We start from the raw sequence: 26827 nt of genomic DNA on the forward strand, positions 1-26827 counted from the left end.
GACCCACACAGCTTCACTGACAAGGATTTGTGGGACCAAGCATCATTGAAATCATACATCAAGACAGGAATTAATATGAGCTGTGGCATTTGCAGCCTTATCATGTCAAAACTGTATGTGTTTTCTAGTTGGAAGAGGGAAATAAGGCAAGACCACCAGACCAGAGACACTAGGGTGATCATTCTCCAGGATGGCTTGTCCAGACTGGGTCATAAGTTCTTCTGCATTTGGCACATTCCTGGAAACAAAAATCTCTTTAAAGTTATCTAAAGATCTCTTTAGATAACTAAATGACAGATTAATAGGTTTCATGCTCCAAACACCAAGACTGTGAACAGGATCCTCTCCACCCACATTTGGTAGGAATTGAGGATACTAGGGAGGTTATCCTGCTCACCTGCCATCCTGTGAGAGTATATGGAGGACTCGTGAACGAATCTCCTTGGTCTTGGCTCCATAGACAATGGGGTTGACCACAGGTGGTAGTAGTAGGTAGATATTAGCCATCATCACATGGGTCAGGGAGGTAGGGCCACCCACCCTGTGCACCACTGAGAGCCCAATGAGGGGCACATAAAAGACCAACACAGCACAGAGATGGGAGACGCAGGTGTTGAAAGCCTTGATTGCTGCAGCCCGAGAAGATAGCTCCAACACAGCTCTCAAGATGAAGATGTAGGAGAAGCCAATGCAGAGGGAATCCACACCCATTACTGAGAGGATTATGAAGAGTCCATATACTACATTGACTGTGGTGTCAGTACAGGACAGTTTCATGATATCTTGGTGCAAACAGAAGGAATGTGTGACAGTATGTGTTTGGCAGTATGACAATCGCTTCAGGATGAAAGGCAGTGGGAAGAAGAATACAAATCCCCTTGTCAGGGCAGCTAATCCAATCTTGGCAACATTAGGCCCTGTGAGCACAGAAGCATGCCGCAGTGGGTGGCAGATGGCCACAAAGCGGTCAAAAGCCATGCCCAGCAGGACAGCTGACTCCATTGCTGACAGAGCATGGATAAGGAACATTTGGGCCAAACAAACATTGAATTCAATTTCCTGGATGCCTGTCAGGAAGAGGCTGGCCATCTTGGGCATGGTGACAGAGGACAGGACTAGGTCAATGGTGGAAAGCATGGCCAGGAAGAGATACATGGGCTCATGCAGGCGCCTTTCTATGCGGATGATGAGGACAATGGCCAGGTTGCCCAGGGTGGCCAAAGCATACATAAAGCACAGAGGGAAAGCCAGCCAAAAGTGAATGTTAGGCCCCAATCCAGGGATGCCCACCAGCAAGAAGTATGCTGGGTGGACCACAGTTCCATTTGGAGTGGCCATGACAGAACCCAAGAGCTGAGGCTTTTGCACTGAAGTCCAAGGTCTAAGAAAGGGAAAAGGGGAAACACCATTCAGTTAGTGTCTCAGAGGAGAAAAAGGACATATGGAAGGGGCACTGAAGTAGTGACAATAGCAAAGAGAAAGACTAATTCTGAACTCCAGCTTCTCTCTACTCTAAGTCTTCTTGTGCATACCTCCTTGGAGGTCCCATCAATCTCAGTGTGTGATGACCCACTCAGAAAACATGTTCGACAGCTCTTCATTTTTAGAGCAGATGTGGCTGGTCAAGGTACTGCTCTTGGCCACTTCCCCAACAGAGAGTAGACCAGCTTGCACAGAACCTTCCACGTAGACTCTGGCTCTTCTTGTGCATGTGGGGTTAGGGTTGGTTTCGATCCAGATTTTGAGGCTCAGTCTGTGGTTACCTTTAAGACCACCCTGATCTGATTTAGGGCAATAATCAGGGGTTAAGCCTGGGAATGGATTTCAAGAGACAAGTTTGTGTTTAGGCATGAGCAGCATTTCTTAGACAGATTCCCTGATAGATTCATCTGAAGCAGTTACTGAGAACACTATACCCAGGGTCCTACTCCAGGACCAAAGAATAGAATTTTTAGGGGGGAGTTCAGAAATCTGATTTAAAAAAAACAAACAGTCTCTTCTTTTAAGATGATTTTTTTAAATCTGAGAGGTTGAGGAAAAGCTAGTCTGGTGTTCTGGGAGGTGGGGAGATGAAGGTGAAGAAAAACTATTATTCCTAGCCCCCAAGGAAAATCAGAATCTTTCATCAGTATCTTTCAAGGCCCACATGACAGTCAGACCCAGATTGTGCTTGACTGGGATGTGACGTGGAAACCAGTTGCAGCTGAGACATAAAAATAAAACCAGTCATGTTGCGATGCTATCTGGTGTCCACAGGCGCACCCCCTCTTCCTCCATTATTCTTCCTGTGGTCACATAATGCCCCAGGCTCATCTTCCTCTACACAGACTACTTTGTTCTAAGTCTCTGTCCTGAGATCCAGACCCATATAACCTTCTGCCTCTTCATACTTCTACTTAATAGCCTATGGATCTCATACTTGTCCTGCCCCAAAGAGGACTCCTTCAGAATGGTACCACTCAGTCACACAAGTCATCCAGCCCCATTTAATCCCATTTCAATTTCTCTGTGTTTTCACCTCCACATGTGATTTTGTTTTTCCAATTAACCTACTATGACCCTTTCTCTTATTTAACACACCCTTCCTCCCTCCCAACCTCATTATATCATCCACTCTGCTCTGTTTATGAAAGGAGCTTCCTCACTCACCTTCCTGATTCCACACCCAGTCTGTGTCAATCCACCTTTCACATCACTACCACCTATACAAGCAAACTTGACATGTCAGGTTCCTGGTTAGCAACTAACAAGTGATTCCCAAAGCCTTCAAGACAGAGTTGAAACCACCTGGTCTGCATTCAAGGCCCTTTGCAGTGTGGCTCCAACCTAACTTCCCACCCAGCTTCTGTTTCCTTCTTTATCAATCACCACCACCACCACCACCACACACATATTTTTCCCTGGGTAAATGAACTGCCCTTGCCTTGTTTCTTCAGTGAAGGGTAGGAGGCTGGAACTGGAGAGTCCAAAGTTCAGAATAGGTCTCAGTGGTTTAAAGAAATTCCTTTTTGAGTACACCCCTGAACAAGGTCTGAGATCCAGGTCTCTGTAATCTAGGAGGTATAGAAGCAGGCAGACCTCTCCAAGCAACCAGGCTGTCTGAGCAAAGGCCTCAGCAATGCCTCCTCCCCTCCAGGTCTCTGTGACAAGCCACCCTTCACATTCCCTCCCTGGACCGAGCCTGGCACACTCACCTACAATACCTCTGTCCAAGGCCACTGCCCATATATAGCTTTTCTGAGGCCCCAGGGAGTATTAGGGATGAGGAAAAGTGAATTACTCTGGGCATCCTGGGACCAATGCTCTGCTCAGACGCCCCAGGAAAGCTGAGCCCTGACTCCTACCCAAAGGGACTGCTCTGTTACTATTCTAAGGACAGCTCAAGAGACAAGAGGGAAGGCAGGTAGGTGCCTTAAGGTGGATAGAAGAAGAAAAATTACCCACGCTGGGAGAAAGGAGCTCCTGGAATGGAGGTGTGGGCACACACAAGAAAGCACACAGACCTGTGTATGCATATTCCTATTCACGTCCAGAATGCACTGTCCAAGGGAATCCAGAGCTGTGCTCAGACAGCTTCTCGCTTCTTGATACTGCCCTCTTGTGGTAGTCTATGGGAGTTGCAACCCCGTGGCTGATTGGGCTGAAGATCTGACAATGACTTCAAGGACCAAAGGCCTGACCTTGAATCAATTCACTCCACAGCACTATGCTAACCCTTAGCTCTCCCTCCCTCTCAAGACAACCTTTTCTTTCTTGAGCCACTAATCATAGTTCTTCTGTTCTCCCCCAAATGAGACAGCATAGTGTGGTCGTTTTTATACATAGAACTCTGTGAAGAAACAGACTTGTGTCCAAATTCGAGTCCAACCACTTACTAATGGTATGACCACCCTTAGCCTCAGTTTGAGTTGAAAAGTAAAAGGAGACATTAGCAATTCTCCAGTGAATGTTTGTGTTCATATTCTAAACTGGAAGAGCCACCAACATAGAAGGAAATCCAATTGAAATAGTGATACAAGCACCAAAGGAAGAAAATACATTGGGAAGGAAGAGTAGACAGCAGTGCAGAAGGCTGCTGAGAGATCAAGCAGTAAATAGACTAAAAACAGAAGCTCACTGGTTACCTTGCGAAGAACTGTTGAGGTGAGCTAGTGGTAACAGAATCTTGAATGAAGTAGAGTAAGGAGTGTGTAGGGAAGAAGTGGAGAAAGTGAATATACACAACTCTTTTAATAAGTTTGTACATGACAAAAATCAATAAAATGGGCAGTATGTGAAGAACTTACAGATCCTAGAAAAGTTTTTAAATGTGTATTTTGGAGTCAGGAGAGAATTGAACACAAATGTCAACAGGATGGAGTTAGTTGAAATACTCTGTCCTTTACCTCTCATACTACTAGTGGAGCTCTTCAAGGCTATGATCCTGGTCAACTCTATCCTTTCCCCTCTACATGGTAACCATGAGTAGAGTGGAAGCAATGTCACCTGCTTCCATAGCTTCTATCTCCCAAACAATCCACACCAATATCCTGAACTCAAGATGTGGCAATGTCTATAGGACATCACAATTCAGTTTTCCCTAGGGCACCTCAAACTCAGTATCTCCAAGTAAGCTCATTATCTCTGGCCCCCCGTCTGTGCTTCCACTCTATGTTTTCTATTTCTTATCACAGAAATAACTATGTTGCCCAACCCAGAAATCTGGAAGCCATCATCTCTGCCTTTGCACACTCTCTCTCTCTCTTTCTATCTCTCTCTCTCTCCCTTCCCCAAACCCATCCAATCCATCATCAAGTCCTCTTCATTCAGATGGCCAATAGACATATGAAAAGATGTTCAATGTCACTAATCATCAGAAAAATGAAATTAAAACCACAATGAGATATCACCTCACAACTGTCAGAATGGCTATCATTAATAAATCAAGAAACAAGTATTGGAGAGGATGTGAAGAAAAGGGAACCCTTGTGCACTACAAGGGATTGCAAATTATTGCAGCTACTATGGAAAACAATATGGAGGCTCTTAAAAAAATTAAAAACAGAACTACCTCATGACCAAACAATTCCATTTCTGAGGATATCCAAAGAAACCCAAAACACTAGTTGGAAAGAATATATGAACCTCTATATTTATTGCAGCATTAGTTACAATAGCCAAGATACGGGGAATGAACCCAAGTGCCCATCAGCAGATGAGTGGATAAAATATCTGTGGTATATATATATACAACAGAATATTACTCAGCCATAAAAAACGAAATCTTACTTTTTACAACAGCCTGGATAGAACTAAACGATATTATGCTCAGTGAAATAAATCAATTAAAGAAAGACAAATGCCATATGATTTCACTTACATGTGAAATCTATAGAAAAAATAAATAAGTAAACAAATGGAAACAGACTCATAGACACAGAGAGTACTTGTGGTTGCCAGAGGGGAGGGTCTGTTGAGGAACTGAATGAAAGAGGTGAAGGGATTAAGAAGTAAAAATTGGAAGTTATAACATAGTCATGGGGATATTAAGTGCAGCATGGGGAATATAGTCAATAATATTCTAATAATTGTGTATATTTCCAAATATCTGAGGGAACACTTGGTGAAGTATATGATTGTCTAACTACACCTGAAACCAATACAAAATAATATTGAAATTAAACTGTAATTGAAAAATACTACACAGCACAAAGAAAGAATGAACTCATACTCTTTGCAACAGCATGGATGGAATTGGAGAGCATTATGCTAAATGAAATAAGCCAGGCAGTGAAAGACAAATACCATATGATTGCACCTTTAAGTGGAATCTAATCAACAAAATAAATAAGGATGCAAAATATAACCAGAGACATTGAAATTAAGAACAATCTGACAGTAACCAGAGGGGAAGTGGGAGGGGACTATGGGGGGACATGGGTGAAAGGATTTCAGGAATGACTACAAAGGACACATGGACAAAACCAAGGGGGATGGGATCAGGGGAGGGAGGTGGGGATGGCTGGGGGATGTAAAATGCAGACAACTGTTCTTGAACAACAATAAAACAATTTTAAAATAAAATAAATAAAATAAACAAATTTTTTAAAGTAGAAAAAAATTGCCAAGTCTTTTTTATTTTTCTCCTGGATATCTCATGAATTAGATTATGTTTTCCATCTCCTTTGCCTTTACTCCAGTTCAAGCCAAGAAAATCTCTTGCCTAAATCATCAGAATAATTTGTTCACTGCTGAGCCTCACTGGAGATTTTTCTTACCAATTCACAGTGGCCAGCATGATCTTCAAAACACCAATTAGTCTGTAGTATCTTCCCAGTGACATTAGAATGAAAAGTTGGAGTTCATACTTCCTAACCCAGCTCCTAAGGCTTCCATGAGCCATCTCAGTGTATCTCTATACCACCATCTCCAGCAAGTCTTCCTCTCCTTTTTCATACCAAGTCCCAGAAGTACCAAAATTATCCCATGGCTACAATGTGCCATGCCTTATCTCACTTTTCAGCTTTCAAATATTTTTCCACATGGAAAAAACATACATTCTGCTCCCTGTTCTTATTAATTCTTTTTTAAGTATATTTTATTGATGCTATTACAGTTGTGCCATTTTTTCCTCCCCTTTATCCCTTCTCTGCCCTGCAACCTCCACCCTTAATTCATGCCCATGGGTCATACATATAAGTTCTTTGGTTTCTACATTTCCTATACTATTCTTAACCTCTCCTTGTCTACTTTGTACCTACCACTTATGTTTCTTATTCCCTGCACATTTTCCCCCATTCTCCCCCTTCCCTCTCCCTGCTGATGCCTCTCCATGTTACCTCCATTTCTGTGATTCTGTTCCTGTTCTAGTTGTTTGCTTAGTTTGTTTTCCATCTTTGTTTTTGTTTTTAGGATCAGTTGTTGATAGTTCTAAGTTTGTTGTCATTTTACTGTTCGTAATTTTGATCTTTTTCTTAGATAAGACACTTTAACATTTCATACAATAAGGGCTTGGTGATGCTGAACTCCTTTAACTTGACCTTATCTGGGAAGCTCTTCATCTGCCCTTCCATTCTAAAAGAAAGCTTTGCTGGATAGAGTAATTTTGGATGTAGGTCCTTGCCTTTCATAATTTTGAATACTTGAATACTATGCAAAGTGAAATATAGAAAAAATATACAGGGAACCAACAGTGACGGGAAGGAAACTGGGACTCAAATCAATGCTCTGGAGCAGAAAGAAGAAATAAACATCAACCAGAACAGAATGAAGAAAGAAGAATTTTTTAAAAATTAGGAGAGCCCTGGCTGGTGTAGCTCAGTGGATTGAGCTCAGGTGGTGAACCAAAGGGTTGCTGGTTCGATTCTCAGTCAGGGTACATGCCTGGGTTGCAGGCCAGGTCCCCAGTGGGGGCCATGTGAGAGGCAACCACACATTGATGTTCCTCTCCATCTCTTTTTCCCTCCCTTCCCCTCTCTCTAAATAAATAAATAAAATCTTTTTTAAAAAATAGGAGAGGCTTAGGAACCTCTGGGACAACTTTAAACATTCCAACATTCTAATCACAAGGGTGCCAGAAAGAGAAGAGGAAGAGCAAGAAGTGGAAAATTTATTTCAACAAATAATGAAGGAGAACATCCCCAATCTGTCAAAGGAAATAGACTTCCAGGAAGTCCAGGAAACTCAGAGAGTCCTAGGGAAGTTGGACCCAAAGAAGCACACAGCAAGGCACATCATAATTATCACCAAAGACTAAAGATAAGGAGAGAATCTTATAAAAGCAGCAAGAGAAAAAGAGTTACCTATGAAGGATTTTCCATAAGACTATCAGCTGATTTCTCAAAAGAAATCTTGCAGGCAAAAAGGGGCTGGAAAGACGTGTTCTTATTAAATCTTAACCTTCAAGTTAAGATTTGTTTAAACAAATTAACCTTCTGTTTAAACATCCTTGCTTAGGAAAATATTTCCCAGCTTCTAATCTTGATGGAACCACTTTACTCTTTTTTTAAATATATTTTATTAATTATGCTATTACAGTTGTCCCATTCCCCCCCTTATTCCCCTCTGCCTTGCACACCCCCTCCCACCCACATTCCCTCACTTTAGTTCATGTCCATGAGTCATGAATATAAGTTCTTTGACTTCTACATTTCCTATACTATTCTTAACCTCCCTCTGTCTATTTTCTACCTACTACATATGCTACTTATTCTCTGTACCTTTTCCTCCTCTCTCCCCCTCCAACTTCCCTGCTGATAAACCTCCATGTGATCTCCATTTCTGTGGGTCTGTTCCTGTTCTAGTTGTTTGCTTAGTTTCTTTTTGTTTTTCTTTTAGATGTGGTTGTTAATTATTGTGAGCTTATTGTCATTTTACTATTCATATTTTTATCTTCTTTTTCTTAGATAAGTTCTTTTAACATTTCATATAATAAGGACTTGGTGATGATGAACTCCTTAAACTTGAATTTATCTGAGAAGCACTTTATCTGCCCTCCCATTCTAAATGAAAGCTTTGCTGGATAGAGCAATCTTGGATGTAGGTCCTTACCTTTCATGACTTGGAATACTTCTTTCCAGCCCCTTCTTGCCTGTAAGGTCTCTTTTGAGAAATCAGCTGACAGCCTAATGGGAATTCCTTTTTAGGTAACTGTCTCCTTTTCTCTTGCTGCTTTTAAGATTCTCTCCTTATCTTTAGTCTTGGGTAATGTGATTATGATGTGCCTTGGTGTGTGCTTCTTTGGGTCCAACTTCCCTAGGACTTTCTGAGCTTCCTGGACTTCCTGGAAGTCTATTTCCTTTGCCAAATGGGGAAGTTCTCCTTCATTATTTGTTCAGATAAGTTTTCCACTTCTTGCTCTTCCTCTTCTCCCTCTGGTACCCCTATGATTCAGATGTTATAATGTTTAAAGATGTCCTGGAGATTCCTAAGCCTCTCCTCATTTTTTTGAATTCTTGTTTCTTCCTTTTTTTCTGTTTGGTTGTTTCTTTCTTCCTTCTGGTCCACACTATTGATATGAGTCCCAGTTTCCTTCCTATCACCGTTGGTTCCCTGCACAGTTTCCTTTATCTCACTTAGCATAGCCTCCATTTTTTCATCTAATTTGCAACCATATTCAACTGATTCTGTAAGCATCCTGCTTAAGAGTTTTGAACTGTGCATCTGATAGGTTGGCTATCTCTTCATTGCTTAGTTGTGTTTTTTGTGGAGCTTTGATCTGTTCCTTCATTTGGCCTTTTTTTTTTGTCTCGGCGCACCTGTTACATAGTAAGGGGTGGAGCCTTAGGTGTTCACCAGGGCAGGGCAACCCACATGGCTATGTTAGGACACTATATGTGGGGGAGGGGTATTAGAGGGAAAAATGACACTTGCTCCACTCTCTGCCAGTTTTCAGTCACTTTCCCAGCTATTCACAATCCGATTGGGCCCTTCTGGGGCTGATTCCCAGGTGGGTGGGTTTGTGTACGTTCTAGGACCCTGTGGGTCTCTTCAACAAACTCTCCTGTGAGGCTGGGAGTTTCTCTCACTGCAGCCTCAACCCGCACAGGTGTTTTCAATCAGAGGTTTGAGGCTTTATTTCCCCCACGCTGGAACCCTGGCTTGCTCCGTCTGTCTCACTCCCCAGTTGTTCCTCCCAGTTTATCTGCACATGAATGTGGGATCGCTCAGTCCACAATTCAACGCCTCATCAGGTTTGCCAGCCACTACGCCAGATGCAGCCTTGAATGCCCCGGTCCTCCAGCTGCCACCTTGCCTCCAGTTCTCTCTGCCCAGCTGCCCTTCTCCACCCCTCTGACTGGTCTGGATGAATGTTTCTCCTTTAACTCCTTGGTGGTAGGACTTCCATACAGTTATATTTTCTGGCAGTTCTGGTTGTTTTTTGTTTTTAAATTTGTTGTTGTCCTTCTTTGGGTTGTGCAAGGAGGCACAGTGTGTCTACCTACGCCTCTATCTTGGCCGAGGTCTGGAACCACTTTACTCTTTTCTCTTTGTTTAACTTAAACCATTTAACATTATGAAATTAATTATTTCTCATACTTCTGAGCAGATCTTATCCTCCTTTTTGGTAAGAGGGAGAAACACATGCATATGTATAAGAGGAGGTCTACAGAATTCTCTTTGATTTGCTCTCAATGCAAAGATGATTGATCCTCTCATTGATGTTCACTCATAACTCACATTTACATTACTTGAATTGAGACATGTCTAATGAGAAGTTCCCTTAAATTTTTGGGATCAACATCAGGTACCAAGCTGGTTCAATTTTTAAATGGCTATTTTTCACAGGAACTTTCAAACAGTTTTTCACTTGTTACAGTAATGATACTGGCTAAGGTAGATCAGGGTATGGGTTTTAAAATAATATTATATCCCTATATTTTTTCCAATATTTTTACAAGAAAGAGGGAAAAATCAATCAACATAAACAGAATGTTAAAAGGTCCAACCAATAATGAAAAACTTTGGCTGCAAATGTACTCAAATTGTCCTAGGAGGCCCCACATGACATGAATTTGCAGATAATTCCCCAGCACCTTCTCATGACACCTGAACTGTCCCTCAATATAGCATTCTTTCAGTTCCTCAAATACAAGTTCTTTTTCTTCACACCTACTTTTAAGCATTTGTTCAAACTCTGACTTGGTCTGGAATGGTCGACCTCTTTGTTCTCCTCTTATACATACTAACCATTCTTAGATTCCATTTAAGGTGCTGCTTCTACAAGGATATCTATCCTTTAAGAAAATGTTCACTTGTCTCCAAGGGTATCCAAATTCCATTTGCAGATGAGTGATGCCATAGATTTTGGTTAAGAGATACTGATGAGCATGTCAATACAAAGCCTTAAATACCGTCAAGGAAAAGAACATAGTTTTGCGTGAAGATAGAAATGATTCCTTATGTTGATAACTTGTAATAAGGCAAGAAAATAACTATATGATATAGGAGTTAGACAAAGGAAATTATATAATTATTTGTGGGTTAGTGATTGCATATGTTGAAAAATGAAAAAATCTATCAAAAATAATTTGAATTAATAGGTAAGTATATAAAGACTGCTGAATAAAAGGCCAATGTACAAAAATCCATTGTATTTTTAATAAAAGTAGACATGATTTTTTAAAAATAGCTTTACAATAGTATAAAAAACTTGTATCTAAGATTAAATCTAACAAAAGATATAAAGGACCTTCTACATAGAAAACCAGAAGTTATCCATAAAAGAAATTGAAGAAGGCCTAAATAAATGGAATAAATATAGATATTATATAAATATAATATCTCAATATTATATATAGATATTATATATATATATTTACTCAGCAAAAGTGAATGAAATCTTGCCATTTGTGACAACATGGATGGAATTTGAAGCTATTATTATGCTAAGCCAAGTCAGACAGAGTAAAACAAGTAAAGTATGATTTCACTTATATGTGAAATCTAGAAAAAATAAAACCAACAAATAAAACAGAAACAGAATAGATACAAGAACAAGCTGATGGTTGCCAAAGTGAAGGTGGATGGGGAGATGGGAAAAAAAGAAAGCATCTATGTATAACCAGAGAAATGTGTTGGGATACTTAGCAAAAAATGTGTGAAATAGAAATTTTAAAAAGTGACACTATATAAACTATAAGAAACTCAGGAACAAGGGAGCATATAGAAACTTTATAACAATGTTTGGGATAGATTTCAGGAAAAAGCAAACTTCAAAGAGAGTGAGTCAATTCTCTATGTATGTTCAGTTCTCTGTTCAGTTCACTGTTTCAGATATTAATGTGGATTGCTCACAGCTATAACAATTTCTCTACAGATGTCTTTTTTGCAGTAAATAAATAAATGCATAATTTTAAAAAATATGAAAAACAAAATTCAAACCTAAGATTATATGAAACTTAAGCTGTGGCTCATACTAAGGCAGGGAATAGGGAGACAGAAACCAATTGGGTCTCTCAACAAGGCAGATTGTATGGCATGCAGTGTGGTCAGTTTCTCCCTCCACAAATACAGGCTCCCGGGTTTTGTGCCAGCTCCCTACCCTTTCTTTAGCCCAGTTTCCTCAATATCTGCACCACCTTCCTGCCACTCCTCTCCAAGCACAGATAAACATCATCTGACAGCCACTCAACTTGTTGTCCTGATCTTTCTTGATTTAGGCAGAGGGTTGAGGGTTGAGGTCTGCAGTTGCAGCCAAAGGAATGTATCAAAGACAGAGCATCACCTGGACACACCTGTATGCCTCTCACAGCAAACAAGCACCCTGAGGGAGACTGGGAAAGAGAGCTTCAGTGCCTGGGTTGTGGACTCATCTGTCTTCAAAAGCTCTCTGTCCAGCCTTCCCCTCCCTCTTCATGAACACAAGCCTCCACCCCCAGAAACCCTAAAGTGCCCTTTTGCCAGGGCTTTTAGCAAATAGATACTTTGGGGTCATGGTTATGGATAATTTCACATTACAAATTAAAAAGATCTCCACATTAACTGTTTTAACTTTACAGAATCTCCAGAGAAGTACAACAAACTTGCTCTTGGGCTTCTTAGGAGCAGAGACTCTGTGACCCATAGTTATAATCCCAGCATCCAGCACAAAATGTTGCAAAAACTTGATGCTTAATAAATGTTTAAAGTGACTTGTTTAAATTAATTCACTCACTATTCTGTCAGGGCAGCCATTTCTCCAGATCAGGTGATACAGAGGGTCCAGCTCAGACCTCATTACATCTTTTTTGCTCACAGCTCCAATTGCTTCAGGAATTTTCTGGGCCTAACTCTTCAGAATTTCAACTGTACCTTGGGCCCTGACTTTGGCCTGAAGACACAAAAGAGTTTAAATCCAAACAATGGATGTGAGCTTCAGCTGAAGAGTTTCTTTGTTATTTTCCACATAAACAGGATGTGCCTTCATTTGCTTATTCAGTAAACACCTAAATATCAGGAAAAGGAGAAGTTACGAGGAGTCCAAGAAAAACCCAAATCACAACCTTTAAGTAGCAGTATGTGTTTATTCCTGTCTGTGATTGGTGGAGAAAGAAGGACCAGTTGTTTAAATTTTTTTTTTAATTTTTCTAAATGAGTTTGTGCCTAGAAATTTATCCCTGTTTGACTCCACCAGCTCCCAGTATCCGCTTCTAACTTTAAGGTAGGTTGTGGAAATAGTGATGACACGGCCTCTGAAGTACACAAGGAGGGTTTCGTTTTTTTTAAAGAACCCAGTATGTGCAGCTTGGGACCAGGACAGATCTCTTGCTGGAAACTGCAAAGCCCACAGCATGTATTTGCCCAGCCCTGCACTAAACAGGGTCACTGAACCAGACATGGCTGATCTCACATGCTGGTGAGTTTAACAAGAGAAACTGGCAAATGAACAACATCAGGTGCCGTCACCCGGAAGGAACAAGGTTCGCTCAGAAGAGCGACTGGTCAGCCAGAGCGGAAGCATGAAACGTAAATGGTTCCTTGGACCCAGAGCCAGCTGGGCCTCTACTAAAGCAGAGCCTCGACGGTCTCACATGGGAGCCCCACCCTTCACCGAGTCCAGAACTGATTCTTTGGCCCTTATAATGCTGTGAAGGACTCTGCGCTGCAGAACTGGCCAGAAAAATCAACATAGCGGAGAAAAAAACACCGGGAAGCCAAGAGGTGTGCACAGTCCCCGCCCTGATTGGCTAGGGTTTTCCTCATCCCTGTCTGCGATTAGCTGTTCCCATAAAGATGCCGCTGGTGCTCAGAACCCTGCTAGCCGCTCATTGGCTTTGGCCTTATGGGCGGGGCCTGAGAGCGCAGCCGGAGGCTGAGGAGCGGGCCGCTGCTGGGACCTTCTCCAGGCCGGCGGTAAGTGCTGTGGTAAGAATAGCCGCTTCTGACTTTTTGGACACTTAGCAGTAGGGCCCTAGTACCTACACCTTTGGCTTTCGCCTGTGGGCACTAGACCGGGCGAAGGAGGGGCGTGGGTAACAGCCATGCCTCTTCGGAAGTCAAAGGTCCTGCAGAGTCGTCTCGGTCGCCCACCCACCCGCTGCCCTGGGGCCCTGCCTCGCGCCCAGTGGCCAGAAGGTTACCATCCCCCTCTGCTCCCAAACCGGAGATCACCGCTTCCACTCGCCACTCTCCCCACTTTGCCCACTCTGGTCCCTCCTCGCGAGTCTTTAACAAGCTCCGCCCCTTCAAATAAATGTGTTTCCTAGACTGACTCCCCACCCTGCGAAAGGCAATTTGGAAGCAATTAAATGTTTACTAATTAAAGTTTTGTTGAAGTAGTTTATGTATAATAAAAAAGAGCACTCTGAAACAGGTTTTTTGTCTAAGACCAATACCTACCCACCCCTAAATCCATTTTGCGGAGGCCACTGCTTTTAAAATTTTCATGTTTAGGTGTTTTTATCACCCTATTAAATTTAAATAATATGCTTACACCATATTTCTTGACTTGTCATTTTAAGATTTTTTTATCTCACTTCCCTACTACCACCAATTTTTTATTTCCATTTTTATTCTTTTGTTGATCTTTGTAGCTTTCAATCATAGATTTCAACCTGTTTCCTGTCAGCCTTAGGTGGTAGCTCTTGGTGCCCCTCTGTGTTACATGAGGATATTGACACTTCTTCTACCTGCAGCCTACAATCAGCTGGACCTCAACAGTTACATTTAATTCTCATATATTCAAAAATATTGGAGGCACTGTTCTTGGATTTGGAGATATAGTAGTGAACAAAATTGATGATGTCACTATTCTCATGAAACTTCTATGTGGGAAATAAGACAATAAATAAATGCATACGTGTCAAATGATGTTAACAGAATCATGGAGAAGTCATTTAAAGCTGGGAGAACAGCAGGAACCCAGGTAGGGTAGAATAAACAGGTGTGGCGTTTCCAGGAAAGTGTGGAAGTTTCTCTCTCTGCTTAACTGGACACAGACACTGTTTCAAAGATGAAGAGCAAGAGCTTCCTACTGAATTGGGTGCTCAGGAACCAAGATAGGCTCTTCAGTGAGTTAGTGATTTCATAAAACTAGGTGTTAGGATACTTGATCCCACAGTTTGGTAATGATACTGGGAGCCAGGGAAAGCAGGAGGCAGGGTGGGCCTCCTGCTAGCCTTTTACAGAGAGTCCTGCAAAATCTACTTACTGCCTCATTTCCTCCAGGGACACTTACTGGAATACCTGAAATCACAGTAGTTTCTGTCTCTCTTGAATTTTTATTAGAAGTTGAAGCTGGAGAGGTTAGTAATTTGCCCAAGATAGAATGGCGGGGCCCAGGACCAAGTATCTGTAAAATGAGAACAGCAGAATAATGGCTTCTACTTAAGGCTGTGAAAATAGTGCCTGGTATATAGCATAAGAGTTCGAGGGGTGCTTACTGTTATTAATATATGTTCTCAATTATCTTAACAAATTATAAAAGCATTTTGAATATAGGAACTACTTCTTATGTCTAACTGGTTTATTTATTTGAGGAATATTTTTTCAGCAATAACTACATTTCAGGCAGGTAGTACGGATACAACACTAAGTCCAAGATGCCTCTTCCCTTTATAGACTCCAGCTACTAACACAAACTTGCAAAGTGAACAAGTAAACATTGCCAACTGTGCCAAGAGCCTGCCATTGGCCGTGTAAGTTCCAAACACACATATGGCCCCGGCAAAAATCTCAGTTTTCTTGTTAAGGTAATGATTTCATCCTATAGGTTTGATTAACATCAGATGACCTTTGTTTTTATCTGCCAAGGGGTATTGTTTCATCTCTGCTTCCAACATATCACTGAAGGCTGAGGAGTGTTAGCATCTATCTCAGTGAAAGCTGGTGCTGGATAAGGAGCAGGGCTTTACAGGGTGTGGGGAAAGGATTGCTTGTTCTCTTCTACTTAACACTTTAGTGTGCAATGCAAGAAAACCAATTAAGCACATAGGCAATGGGTTTCTGGCATATTACTGTTTTGCCCCTTGAGGGGTATAAGTATACATGTAAACATACCACAGGCTGAGACTGGGGGTATTTCTGGCCTTATTTTAGATAGTGAAACATCACATTTTGTGTGACCTTATCCAAGTTCAAGAAAAATAATGCTGATTTGGAGAGCATGATTCAGGTGGAGTGGGCAAACCCAGAGGAGGGTCAGAGGTGACCAAATGAATAAAAACAGAAATCCCAACTTGCTTTGGCAACCCCAAATGTCCCTTTGTGATGTGAGTAATGTGACCCAGTCAGAACTTCAGTTGGGAAGCCCAGTGCTTATTAAACATGGTCAATGAAGGATCAAAAGGAGAAACTTGTTTTTTCCACTCATTAATTTTCCCTTTTACTGATCCCCCTGCTCCTCTGTTACCTTTTCCTCTCATTTGTTTTTCTTTTCTTCTCAGCCTTTATTACCTCTGCCTGGTTTTGTTCATGTTCTGAGGAGTCTGTGAAAAGGAACCATGGATCCTACAGCATTGGTAGAAGCCGTGGTGGAAGAAGTGGCCTGTCCCATCTGCATGACCTACCTGAGGGAGCCTGTGAGCATTGACTGTGGCCACAGCTTCTGCCACGGTTGTCTCTCCGGACTCTGGGAGGTTCCAGGGGAATCCCAGAACTGGGGCTACACATGTCCCCTCTGCCGGGCTCCTGTCCAGCCCCGGAACCTGAGGCCCAATTGGCAGCTGGCCAGTGTGGTAGAAAAAGTCCGTCTGCTAGGGCTGCACCCAGGAATGGGGCTGAAGGGTAATGTGTGTGAGCTCCACGGGGAACAGCTAAAGATGTTCTGCAAAGAGGATGGCCTGATCACATGTGAGGCGTGCAGCCGGTCTCCTGAGCATGAGGCCCACAGTGTCGTGCCCATGGAGGATGTCGCCTGGGAGTATAAGGTGGGAGACAGAGGCTACCTACCCCAATCTCTCCCCTGCTCCTCACTTGGCTATCTCTAAATTAAGGACTTGATCAGAAGCCCCAGAGGTAAAATGAAAAGGTCCTCATGCCCATAGAACCTTGGGATCTGATATAGTGAGTCACATCTCTCCTTACATTTATGATCTCCTTTGACCTCCTTCCCTCCCACTTCCAACTCCATCCCCAGTCCCAAAGTGGATTAATGCCTTACCCAAAGATGCCTCTTTATTGGGAATTTGAAGACCAGTCTGGTCTACCTGAGGTTCTTGGTGCCTTGGATGAATTTGTGTAAGAGGTAGTCAAAGCTGTACCCATCAACACCTGCGGACTCCTAGCAATGCCATAGTCATTTGATACTGTATGAGTCACTTTAACTTCCTTATTTTTATAGACAGAACTGAGGCTTAGAGGTTTGAGATCATGGTAACTGGTTTTAGAGCTGGAAGAGATTATGGCCGAGTCATTTAGGATTGACTTTAGGTTAAGTTAGTCAAAAGTTAGCTAAAGGAAGATCAAAGGAAACGAATCAGGTCTTCTTGCTCTTTGGCCAGTATTCCTTCTCCTCTCCCAAGCCTTTCTTTGTGGGAGAAGAGGGGCGTCATCTCTGACACACCTGCTACCCCTTTTGTATAGCTACCGTCATCAACTTCCAGTTGCTTATACTTTTCTCAGTTGTTCATGCTGACATATCTTTAGTAGAATTAAGTAATGACTCTGTGATCCAGTGATACAATACTAGTCTTAATTCTCTTTCTAGAAGTTGGAATTAGAAGGTAAGAGTATAAGACAAATCCTCAGAATTGGCTATTTTTCTATGTGAGAAGAATTTCTAAAAAATTTAAAGTATTAACTTAGTCATTTTGTTTTGAGAGCCATTAGAATAGGGAGGCAGTATCACATAGGCATAGGAGTTGTACAGCAATGTTAAATCCCAGCCCAAAGCATTGACTAGCTGAATGACTTTGAATATGACTCTAAGCCTCAGTTTTCTTAATCTATACAATGGGAATAATACCAGTCTCAAGGGATTGGGAGTATTGAATGTATGTTTAGTACGTAAGCCATGTGGGGCACTTGGTAACTCTAACGAAATGGTTAATATTATCATCAGAATACTTTATGCTTTTCCAGGAATAATTTTTACACTGGTGTTCTAGGATAGTGCTTCTCACCTCTAATGGCATTTGAACTACCCAAAATTCTTCCTAAAATTCAGATTCTAACTCAGGAGGCATGGGGTAGGGCTTGAGACCCCACATTTCTAACAAGTTCCCAGATGGTACTGATTCTGCCAGCCCACTTGGACAGCACTTGGAATATGAAGGTTTTAGGAGGCCATGGGATAACATAGCAGGTAAGGATAAAAAAAAGTATGGATAGGCCAAGGTGGTTTTCTGGGAAGCCTGGAAACAGTCCTTTTCTTCTACAGAAACTTAGGGACTCTGGGAGTTGAAGTGATTCTCAAATCAAAAGCTACTTTGAATGTCATGTGGGCAGGAATCCACTCCCTCTTTGGCATCCCTTTTCTCCTGGCATTCATTCTGGCTCATCACCTGAGGGACACTTCTTTTCCCATTACCTACCAGTGCTAGGGAGCCTCATTAGCAACCCAGCTACCCTGGGTGACCTCATGAGGTTTTCATCTCTTCCAGTGGAAACTCCACGAGGCTCTGGAACATCTGAGGAAAGAGCAAGAAGAGGCCTGGAAGCTGGAAGTTGGTGAGAGGAAACGAACTGCCACCTGGAAGGCAGGTTGCCACCTGGGGAAGGAGTTTGGGTGGTCCCAGTAGTGTTCTGGAGCTGGCTTATGGTAGCTTCCTCATCTCTGTGAAGCAGAATGTAGAGTTTGAGGTCAGAGAGCCAGGAATGTTCATACCAGCTTTCTCTGCCGGGTGTGCAGCCATAGGTGGGCCATGTGCTTCTCATCCCAGATTCTTGTTTGTGATATAGGGGTAACCTCTGGCCTAATGTCCTCATATGTCCTTATACACACCTCACTTATGTGTCAGTTCACGGTGGTACAACTTGTGTAATGCTTAGTAAAACGTAGTTTCTGTTTCACTTTCCCCAGTTAGAGCATACTTACTAAAAGTTAAGTTATTAAAATCCTGGAAAGTCCCCTCAAATAAATTTGAGGACCATAACTACCAAACTATCAGAACTTTAGATCAACAGAAGACAACCTGAACCAGTCAAAAACAACATTTTGAACTGATATAATGCCAGAAAGAAGCAAATGAATCTAACACTGTAGCTGTCACAGTGCCTTAAAGGCTTAAGTGTAATGCTCTGGTTGTTATTATGAGAATAGGATATATTATTCAGAAAATAGGAAGCAGAGCATATAGTGCCAAGATAATGTCCTGGGCCCTACTGGAGTCAATAAGAATAAGGAATAGGGACCCAGGAGCATGCAGAGAAGCATGTGGGGACAAAAAGGTAGGAAAAATAGTGTCCTTTGTCTTGGCCTCTATAGTATCTGGCACAAAGTTGGTACCAAAACATTCCAGAATGTGTATGTATGCACACACCCAGGTGTCCTCAGTCCCAGGTGGCTCTTACATGAACAATATCAGTGCTTCTGATCTTGGCTGTGCAGATGCAGGTAGAAACCCGAAAGCAGAGTATCATGTGGGAGTTTGAGAAGTATCAGCGATTGCTAAAGAAAAAGCCACCAGGTCGGCAGCTGGACGTAGAGGCAGCCACAGCTCTAGCCAGCTTGGAGCAGGAGGAGAGGGAGACCAGACAGAAACTGGAGTTGAATCACGACGCACTCATCCAGCAGAGCCGGGTCCTGTGCAGGCTGATTGCAGAGCTTGAAGAGAGGTCTCAGAGGCCTGTCCGATGGATGCTGCAGGTGATTGGCTCTCATAACCATCTACTCCCATTCCCACTAATGCCTGCTCTTCTACCCTTGGTTGGTTGTCCAACTCAGCCCATTGTAGGCACATAGGTGGGGCAGTGTCCAGGCAACTCTGGCATCATACCAGCCCTTTCCCTTTAGCTAGAGAGTTGAGATGGAGCCTGGAGTCGGCCAGTCTGGCTCAGCCTGCTCTGCTCCCTTCCTGAAGGATTCTACCCTCCACCTCTGCATACCTTCTATCCAGCCTTGTTCACCTTTCCTGCCCTTAGAGAAACCCCCTCCCAGAGCTCATCATCCATCTGATCCCTCCCAGGAACAGCATATACTCATGTGCTTCATTTTTTTTCTCCTTCCAGGGTATTCGGGAAGTCTTAAACAGGTATGTTCCCATCCTTGGAGCACCTAGGCAAACCTGGGAGGGATAGTGGGGCCTGGCCAGAAGTAGAGAAGTAACAGAGAGCCAGTACTGTAGAAAAGCAGGGCCTGCTCCATAATGTTCTTCCTCTTCCCTTGTATTGGCCAAAGAAGGTTTGTTCATGTTTCTTTTTTGTTCATGTTTCTTTTTTCTTCTTTGTGTTTGGTAAGATTCATTTCAAGTATTACCAGTAAGGATTTCAGAAAAGTTATAAAATATGTTTTCCAATAGATCTCCCAAGGAGGGAAAAACCCTGCAGATGAACCATTAGTGTTCTAAGCTCTTCAGCATAGCTTTTCTCCTCTGGCACACCTGTTCCTCTCCTCACATCAGGTGTACATCTAACCCTACTCATAGCACTAGTACACAGATGTTCTCCCTGTGCCACAAACGGTTCATCTCAGTTGAATAAGCATCACATCTCTGCTTAGCCTGGTGATGCAGGAGAGGGACACCTCCCTGCCAAGCCCCTCTTCCCTGTACTAAGGGGAGGTCCATGTGGCAGAACTAAGACTTCTTGCCTCAAGGCTTAACCCTCCTCCACTAGGAGCAACTCTTGGAACCTGCAGCGGCCAGAACCAGTCTCCCTGGAGCTGAAAACGGTTTGCTGTGTGCCAGGCCTAAGAGAGATGCTGAAGACATATGCAGGTAATGAATGCTGGGGGAGGCTGTGATGGGCAATGGGAGGAACCCTTCCCAGAGAAATAAAGTGGTTCAGTGCCCTCTGGGTGCCCCCTCACTCTGTACCAGTGTCACCAACCAGGATCCTTTTCCCTAGCTGATGTGCGTCTTGATCCAGACACTGCTTATTCACGCCTCATCGTGTCTGAGGACAGAAAATGTGTACGCTATGGAGACACCAAGCAGAAACTGCCTGACAATCCCGAGAGATTCTACCGCTATAATATCGTCCTGGGAAGCCAGTGCATCTCCTCAGGCCAGCACTACTGGGAGGTAGAGGTGGGAGACAGGTCTGAATGGGGCCTAGGAGTGTGTAAGGAAGATGTGGACCGGAAGGAGGTGGTCTATTTATCCCCCCACTATGGATTCTGGGTGATAAGGCTAAGGAAAGGCAATGAGTACCGGGCAGGCACCGACGAATACCCACTCCTGTCCTTGCCAATCCCTCCCCGACGGGTAGGCATCTTCCTGGATTATGAGGCCCATGACATCTCCTTCTACAATGTGACTGACAACGGCTCCCACATTTTTACTTTTCCCCACTATCCCTTCCCTGGGCGCCTTCTGCCCTATTTCAGTCCTTGCTACAGCATTGGTGCCAACAACACCGCTCCTCTGGCCATCTGCTCCCTGGACAGGGAGGACTAAGAGAGCCATCATCCCAGCCAGAAGCCTCAGAATTTCACCTGGGCCACAGGAATCTTGGAGGGCCCTGCCCCTGCTGAGGGTCCCCTTCCATTGAAATGAGCCTAGAATTTGGGGATTCCTCTCCCTTGCCCAGGGGCCTGCTGTTCCTGGGCTAGAGTCTTTCACTAAACCGCTCATGTGAAAGAGGTGAGGCTTAGTCAAATGAGCATTGTTCCCTGTGAGGGAAACATGAGAGGGCCAATGGTGAGGATCAGAGTGGGGTCAGAGTGGCTCTAACAATGACGACTTCTCCTTTCTGTAGCTCTGGCCCCTCTTTTTCAGTCCCTGTTATTGCCATAATTCAGTCAGTAAGGACAATGAAGTAGATCCAGCCTTCTGGAAACCTATTGGATAGGGTTTACCAACAAGCCAGAATACTGTTCATATCCAGACCTGGCCGCTGTGCTAAAGCCCATTGAAGGAGACCTCTCCTGTGGTTTGCTGCAAATGAGCGAGTGTTTGACCCCAGCTCTCCGAGGTGTAAAGCATAGAAATGCAGTGCAGATTGCCCAGACTGTCCCAGTGGTCCTCCCCCTCTGAGCACGAGCTGGACACACCACTGTGTACCAGACTCTGAGGAGACCTGTGTCTTGGTCCTGCCCTTCTCTCTGAGTGACAGGATCAGAAAACCTGTGAGCTGTGTTTTACTTTTCATTTTATGGGTTAGAAAACTGAAATGGCCTTACTAGAGCAAGTTTTTTCTCACAAAGCTGTTGCAAGAAGATTGTAAAGATTATAAAGTGTTTCTCACATTTAAATGAAAAAAGGTCGACAGACTCAGGTCACATGTCTGCATGTCATTCATTACATTTGGGTCTGAAACTTCCCACTCGTTTGGAAGATGTTTTGTCCTACATGGAGAAATGGGTAGAGGGGCTGCATATCTCCTACCTCACAGGGTTGTTGTAAGGATCTCAGATCCATCCCAAACTTGTGTTCCTTGCTCAGGGACAGAGGAAGGCATGCCATGGATATTGCCTGTGTAGCCTTCCTATCTCTCCTTCTCAGCCAGCATCTTGCAGCAGGGCCTATGTGTCTCAGGGCCTGTCCTGACAGTCAAGAGCCCTTTAGATGGAATGTGGCCATACCAGGGGCATACTGTGGGTCCCAGTAATATATTGTGAATCTATTTTCTTGTATATTTGTCTTCTCTGCACTAGAGTTGGGGCTGTGACTGCAGGGTAGTGGAAATAATTTTTAAAAGAAAAAATACGCAGGAAGGAAGGCTCACTCACCCACAAACTAGCTAAGCCAAAGTTTGGCTCTTTTGGTGTCACCAAGGGAATCCACATGGTTCTGGTAACTACCTAACGTTCTCCCTGCCTTTGTCTTCTCTAAAGCTATGGGGAAAGGAAGTGTAGGGAAAAGAGCAGAACTAGGCACAAGAAGCCAGTTGTGGAGCCATATGTTATAGTGAAAGAGAAATTAAGACCATATATCTGTGCTGTTGACCTAAAAGTAATGCTGTGTGTGGCAAAAATAATTCGCTGCAGGCCTTAAGAGTATGATGTGGAAATAACTGTCTGGAAACAAAGTGCAAGGCTAGCATGTGAGAGTTAATGGCTTTACCTGTTGTGAGAGGCTACAGTATGTGCCTCACAGATTGTCACAATGACTGTTTGACACCACCTCTGATGTAGTTTAGACATGAAGGTAGTGACTGTTTGGGTAGGATTGAGCAGCAACGAAGATACTAGGTGATGTATGGACAGAAGCAAAGTAATTCCTATAATAAATAATAGCAAAAATTGTCTTTATAATTTTATTGTATTGGTCATTAACATGTGAAGGAGGAGCCCCGGCTGGGTATTCAGTTGTTGGAGTGTCCCATACACCACCAAAACATTGCGGGTTCAATTCCCAGTTAGGGCACATACGTAGGTTGCGGGTTTGATTCCCAGTTGGGTTACATATGGGAGGCAACCAATCCATGTTTCTCTCTCTCTTTCTCTTCCCATCCCCTCCCTCTCTCTAAACATATCCTCAGGTGAGGATTAAAAAAAATGAAGGGGGTAAAACAGGCCAAAATGGGGAAATAAACTCATTCCACCTACCATGCTTCCAAGTCACTTCTTAAGTATTAGCAGTAGAAGGGGAATGGACTAGTAAGTCACAGGCCTGGTCTCAGCAACGGGCTAAGTTGACCTACAGTAGAGAGACTGCCTTTGAGTGGGAGGAACACACAAAGTGGTCCAGGTGGGTAAAATGCAGGTAGCCAGGTAGCAATGTGGAGGGTTGAGTGCCTGGGGAATTGTGTATAGACTTGAGGAATAGGTTCTTTAGGAAGTGCTTCCCATTATCTGTCTTCAGACAGTTGGCAAAAGAGGCTTGGGACAAATCAATATTGTTCTTTCCTATGGTTTTCTTAGGGTAATCCTTGGAAGGTTCAGAGAAAAGATTATTAGGTGATAAATTCCTTCAAACCTAGAATGAATTAAGGAGTGGAATGGCTTCATTTATAGTATACTATTTGGGGCTTTGGTTGTTGGGGGTTTTTTTTTCCCCCATTTGTATGCTAATTTGGGAACTATGATTGCTGGTTAGAAGAATTATAAGGTTAAATGATGTCACATCGTTTATTTCATATTTTCTGATTTTTAAGACCAGACAAGAAGGTTAAAGTTCTTAAGTATATGAAAACCCTTTTTAGGGTATTTATGTATACTTATAAGAACCCCATGAAGACAAGACCTTATTCATCTGGTTCACCATTGTAGCCCCAGTCTAGCACTATGTGCATTTATGTGTGCACACATTAATAAGTAAGTGAAGGAATTTTCCATCTCATTCCTAGAATCAAAACAAAAGTAAGCTCTCCTTGCCTTAAAGGAGCATGAAAGGCTACATAATAATTATAATCCTGTTCAAAAACTAATTTGATGGACGACTATCCATACGGACCACTGCATGGGAAGGGGCAGGTAGGGTAGAGAATAGGGTGCCTGCATATTTCCTGAAATGACCACCAGAGCATCTCCAACTTGATGTGATTATTCACTACAAGGAAGGAGTCAGGAACAAGCTTTGCATATTTCTGTTTCACTAGCAGAGAAACCAAGGAGTGCAGTGCCTGAACCCTGAGGGATAGGTTACTAAAAGGGTGAAATGCTTGAGTCTTGCAAAAGGAAGAGACAGAAGGCAGTCCTTGGTTTCACCCACAGGAAATTTCGTCTGCCTTTTTTTTTTATTCAAGCAGAATTGATTCTAATGTCTTAAAAGCAAACACTGAGTGCTTACTGTGGACCACAGGCTCTGGTTGAATGAGCATACATTGCTTCATGTGATGGGGCAGGGGTTCTATCTGAATGTTTTGGGAAAAGAACAGGACTTTTTGTTTGAGGTTGGCCATGGAAAGGAACCAGTCCACTAAATATTTGAATACCAACAGTGGGTTCCAGCTAGTTTTAGGGAATACTAACGTGAACGAAACAAAGCAGGCAGGGTAGGTTTCTAATGAAAATGCTGTAAAGAAATTTCTGGTTTGGATGCAAGCTGGACTATGCCTTTGTTGCTTCCCATCAAATATAGTCAATTCTTAGGTTTGCTTATTAAGAAAGAGTAGTGTGACTTTTCAAAATAGAAATCTTATCAGATATGCTTAACCACCTCATCTTGATTTGTTTTTATGTTATGGGGTTGCAAGAGAATTTCTTTTTACTACTGTGGACATTCAATGCATTATCAGATTTTCAGAGGGTGACTTCTGCCCCACTGGTATTCAGAAACAGAATATATTCTAGTACATAAACAAGTCCATTGTTAGCAAAAGCTATGGATGCAGCAGATCTGTTTGGAAGAATTATCCCATGAATGATAATTACAGTACTATAGTTCTAATAGTGCCTAAAACTACCTCCTAAATTATGGAATTAGAAATCAATTGTGTAGCCCTGGCCAGCTAGCTCTCTTGGTTAGAGTATCATCCCGGTATGCCAAGATTGTGGGTTCAATCCCCAGTCAGGACACATACAAAATTAGAAGAAACAACCAATGAATGCATAAATAAGTGGAACAACAAAGCAAGATTCTCTCTTCCTCTTTCCCTGTCCCTTTCTCTCTCTTCCTCTCTGTCCCCCTCTTCCTGCCTCCCTTCTCTCTCTAAAATCAATAAATAAAAATTGTTTTAAAGAGAAATCTATTGAGTTTATTCTTTAAGTATGTACATGTTGATCTTAACATTATGTGCTTTCCTTATTTTATTTGATTTTCCATACTCTCTATAAATTATCATTGTTTCTTCCATCAGTAGAAAGGAGATATTATAACTCAGATACAATACCTTGTTATCAATACTATTAGGGAATTATCATTTATTAAGATTTTTCAAACATACCAGAGTCAAATATATGTATCTCTTATATATGAAATTTTATTTAAGTGTATACTGATCATTCACTTAAGACTTCTGTAAGGAGGAAAAATAAGAAAAACAAAAATCTGGTGGCATTTCAGCTTCATTAACAATATTGTTCTCTATTAACCTTTTCATCCCAGCACACACCTTTTTAGAGGTGTTCAAAAGAAGAAATATGTTGTATTTGATTCCTCTCCTTCATGTCTTACAGTTAAGTAAAAGGACTAGGAAGAAAAGCGAAAGGTGTCCAAAACAGAACTCATGTTGCCCCAGCCTCTGTTGCTTAAAAACAAAAAGCTGGTGATTAGTACACTTATTCCAACTAGCTTAACAATAGGGAACATAGTAAAAGGATATAGAGGTATCTTACCACACTTAATAATAGAGGCATATCAAGGTACCCAAAATGAATTGGAAACAGAACCAGAGACTCTGTTCCTTCATCCCATTTTACTAATCTGCTTCTCTTGCTATGGAACAGATTTCTCTTTCCAAGTTCATGTGTTACGAAATGGCCACCATCAGTGATCCAAAATTTACATCGCAAACGAATTCATTTGACTGGAGAAGGACTCTGGTTCAGGTGTGAGCATGTGACCCAAGCTGAATAGAGTTATCAAAGGGCCAGAAGGCAGTCATATATTAATGGCTGCTTCCATATAATCACATGAGGAAATGAACAATTTTCATAAATCAGCCAGGTGTGGGCAGGCCAAACAGTTGGTTTCTTTTGCAGAGGGACTGGTAAGATATTAAGTTGGAAATATGAGTCAGAAGCTAAGGAAAGAAAAGCCCCAAATCTCTTTTCTCTGCTCAAACTTATCTTTCATTCAGATACTAGTTGATTAAAATCATTTTTAAAATGTCAGAAAACCATTTTTATTCACATTCTTGCTAGAAATTGAATCATCTATAGCTTCATCTTAGAACTCCTGTGGCTCCTCATGAACCAAACCAGCTCCACAGATCTAAGACATAT

At 42.4% G+C, this 26827-nt stretch overlaps 2 protein-coding genes across 2 annotated transcripts; one reads left to right on the plus strand and one right to left on the minus strand.

Annotated features, from left to right (window-relative positions):
• Positions 1–393: 393 nt before the first annotated feature.
• LOC123805590 (olfactory receptor 51D1) lies at positions 394–1362 on the minus strand. Its single transcript, XM_045818252.1, has one exon. It carries the CDS (start codon positions 1336–1338, stop codon positions 394–396), a length of 945 nt encoding a protein of 314 aa, XP_045674208.1. The 5' UTR covers positions 1339–1362.
• A 12383-nt stretch (positions 1363–13745) lies between these two features.
• On the plus strand, positions 13746–24003 carry TRIM68 (tripartite motif containing 68). Its single transcript, XM_045818339.1, has 7 exons — positions 13746–13812; positions 16344–16826; positions 18501–18596; positions 19448–19705; positions 20068–20090; positions 20674–20774; positions 20905–24003. The coding sequence occupies exons 2-7, from the start codon at positions 16401–16403 to the stop codon at positions 21453–21455; spliced, it is 1455 nt and encodes a 484-aa protein (XP_045674295.1). The 5' UTR covers positions 13746–13812; positions 16344–16400; the 3' UTR covers positions 21456–24003.
• Positions 24004–26827: the final 2824 nt, after the last annotated feature.

Source organism: Phyllostomus hastatus, unplaced genomic scaffold, assembly GCF_019186645.2.
Source record: "Phyllostomus hastatus isolate PE091 unplaced genomic scaffold, TTU_PhHast_1.1 phas_scaffold_317, whole genome shotgun sequence".
Taxonomy (NCBI): Eukaryota; Metazoa; Chordata; class Mammalia; order Chiroptera; family Phyllostomidae; genus Phyllostomus; species Phyllostomus hastatus.